Source organism: Belonocnema kinseyi, chromosome 4 (assembly GCF_010883055.1).
Source record: "Belonocnema kinseyi isolate 2016_QV_RU_SX_M_011 chromosome 4, B_treatae_v1, whole genome shotgun sequence".
Taxonomy (NCBI): Eukaryota; Metazoa; Arthropoda; class Insecta; order Hymenoptera; family Cynipidae; genus Belonocnema; species Belonocnema kinseyi.
This window is the reverse complement of record NC_046660.1, coordinates 38,501,330-38,504,706: the sequence shown is the minus strand read 5'-3', so window position 1 is coordinate 38,504,706 and position 3,377 is coordinate 38,501,330. Positions and strand designations below refer to the sequence as shown.

The 3,377-nt window shown below is 24.7% G+C and overlaps 1 protein-coding gene across 3 annotated transcripts in view; it reads left to right on the top strand.

Annotated features, from left to right (window-relative positions):
• The window catches only part of LOC117171274 (histone-lysine N-methyltransferase 2C-like), a 166,826-nt gene extending 165,668 nt beyond the window's left edge, over nt 1-1,158 (top strand). For all 3 annotated transcript variants that reach the window (XM_033358411.1, XM_033358413.1, XM_033358412.1), the window contains one exon: nt 978-1,158. In XM_033358411.1, the coding sequence (XP_033214302.1) occupies nt 978-1,070 (93 nt within the window). In that variant the 3' untranslated portion in view covers nt 1,071-1,158. The remainder of the gene's footprint in view (nt 1-977) is intronic.
• Nucleotides 1,159-3,377: the final 2,219 nt, after the last annotated feature.

The window sequence follows — 3,377 nt, the reverse complement described above, 5'->3', positions numbered from 1 at the left end:
TTGCACGTTCACATTTGTTTAATGACTAAGAATTTCAAATTGAAACAGTTTAAGTTTTAAAGTTAAAATCTGAAAATTCTTAAATTTTGAACTAATTTAAAATCGTTTTGTCAAATAAATTTTAAAAAATTTATTTATTTATGAAATAAAAATGTTTTTTATCCAAAATTTTCAACATCAAAGGCTTTTATTTGTTATTTATTCAAGTCTTTAAGAAAGCATTTAAAAATTCTTTAAATTAAAAATGTAAGCTTAAAAATAAAAATTGTTCATGGAAAATTGTTAAAGTAAACAAAATTTTGAATTACGCATTGAATGTTAAATAATAGCATAATTGAAAACCATAACAATTCAACCAATTATTTAAAAACGGTTGAAATCGAACGTGGACGGATTTTTCTTCTACAAATTTGTAAAATTCCCAGGAAAAAAAATCACTGTCATTTCACGGTTTCCCGGTCCAGCGGCCACTCTGTTTTTTGTACTTTATTACCAGTATTATAAATACCATTTTACAAAATTTCGATTGATCTCTTTATTAAGCCAAAAAAATTACCAAAATGTGCCTATTTTTTCGTGCCATATAATTTATTCTTTTAATTTATCAACTGTATCATTAATTCCGAAAAATAATAACTTTTCTCGTTTTACAGACGAAAAAAAAAATTGTTTCGACAAATAACAATTTTCAAAAAAACTGAAAATTAGTTAGAAAACACTTCGAAACTTGTTGTTTATCGAATGAAAATAATTTATGTGTAGAAAATATTTTATTTACAGTTTTAAATATCTTTTGTAGAATATATATCATCTAGAATATATTCTGTGTAGAAAAAATTTTGTGTAGGAAAAATATGATAATTGTACGTTGTGTACAATATATTTTCTATAGAATACATTTGTGTAGGAACAGTTGTTTTCCCGAAAAATTCGCGAGATTGGCACTAAAATTTTTTTTTTGTTTTTGTTTGTTTCAGTTATCATACGATTACAAGTTTGACATTGAAGATGACCAACATAAGATACCATGCGCATGTGGTGCCGCAACCTGTCGCAAGTGGATGAACTAAAATTGTTACTGTTACTACGTTATTGGGTAGGTTTTTACATGAAGGATTGAAAAAAAAATTATCTATATATATATATATATATATATATATATATGTGACAGACGTGCCATTGCAGTGCGACTAATCGATAAATAATAAAGTTGGTGCTATGCCATCACGACATTCCTCCAAAGTTGTACAATTTTTAGTTTTACTTAATCACAAATCAGGATGATCTATTACTTGTATAATACGTTGTTTCATCAAAGCTTGAATGAATTTGGGTGGATCACGACGAGCCCTGCCGCGCCGGAAACAACAGTCGTGTAAATGTATGTATACAAAATGAATTTATATCTTTGTATGTTGAAAAAGTCGACGATTTTTCGACAAATGTAATATAAAATTAAGTATTATTTGGATATTTTCTGCACTATCTCTGTAAATAAATAGAATACTTTATTTCGAATCACGGAAATGTAAAGTAATGAATTATTGATTATTATACACGTTTATGAATATGTGATTAAATCTGTATAAAAAAAAAATACTTACCGTTTCTATCATCCACCTATCTATAAAAAAAATGGGTGGATCGAAAACCTCGCACTCATTCTTGTTTAATACCTGATTATTGCGCAATGCGTGAATACGAAATTACGAGGCATTTTTCAGTTGTTTCTTTGGAATTTTCTGGAATTTTTTAAATATCAATTTGAAAATGAAGAATTTCAATTCTAAAAATTTATTTATAAAAGAAAAAATTTAAAGTGTATATATGGTTCTTTAATAATAAAGACAACTATTCGGTTCTGAATTAATTTCTGAATGTTTCACTTCTCTATGTTTCTCAACTTAAAAAGATTTCAACAGATCTGAAACTAAAAAATGAGGGCCCTTTTCATGCGGACAACCACATATGTCGAAAAAGAATCTGGAATATTTAAGAACAATTTTTTTTTTATTTTTACAGGATTTAAAAAAATTTTCAGAAGACTGAATTATTTCAAAAGATGCTTCGAAGTTATATGAGTTTTGAAAAGACTAAAAAATAATTTAAAATTGGAAGTTTTCGAAAAATTGTAAACAAAAATCGGAAGATTTTGAAACAATTTTGAAAAAATGTTGCAAGAGAACAAAAGTTGAAGAAAAAAACACACGTTCAGAAAAAAATCGAATAAGTTTAAGAGAAATTTAGAGGTTTTTTTAAAGATACAAAAATTATTTTTGAATATTAAAAAAAAAACAAGTTAATAAAAGACTTTTGAAAAGTTTCAAGAGAATACAAAAAATTCTAAGATTCGAGAAAAAACTTTCATTGGTTTTTATTATGAAAAATTAACATTTAAGGGATATTCGAAAAAAAATCTAATACTTCTAAAAATCTCGATTAGCGCAATTTTATAATTTTACATTATTTACATTTTTTTCGAATGAAAGGATTAAAAAATAATTTAAAATATGAAGTTTTCAAAAAATTGTAAACAAAAATCGGAAGGTTTTAAAACAAAATTTAGAAAAAAAAAGAATTATAAAAAATAAATTTAAAGATTAAATTTTTAAAAAATTCCAAACATTTCAAATGATTTCTTGCAATTTCGGAAAAAAATGAAGATTTTAAATCAAAATTTTTCAGTTTTGTAAGATTATTAATATAGTTTTCAACTTCAAAAGATTTAATAAATTTTTTAAAAAATTTAGATATTCTTTTACGACATTTAAAATTACTTTTGAATCGTTTGAAAATTTGTAAATATCTCTGAACTTACTCGTATTAAAAAAAAGTTGTAATCTTGCAAAATTGCCATATTTTCTTTAAAATCTTTTTACATTCTTTTCTTCTAAATTTTGTTTCTAAACCTTCGGATTTTTTGTTTAGCATTTTTTAAAAGCTACTAATATTTTTTTTTGTTAATTTTTTCTTATCTTTTATCTTTTTAATCTGAAAAAAACGTAAATAATGTAAAATTGTAAAATTGCCCTGATCGACATTTTTATAAGTCTTGGAACTTTTTCGAATTTCCCTTAAATATTAATTTTTCAAAATAAAAAATCATTTGAAGTTTTTCCTCGAATCTTCGGAGAGTTTTATTATTCTCTTGAAACCTTTGAAAATTCTTTTAAAAAAAAACTTGTTTTTTTTTAAGTCTTCACAAATCATTGTTGTACGAGGGTAGTTCAATAAGTCCTTAGAATGCAGTATAAAAACAATTTTTTTTGGGTAAATTTTTTTTTTTTTCAACATAATCTCCTTGGAGCTCTATACACTTGGTCAATCGCTTTTCAAGTTTTTTTAATCCTTCAGAAAAGTGCGTTTTCGGAAGTTCC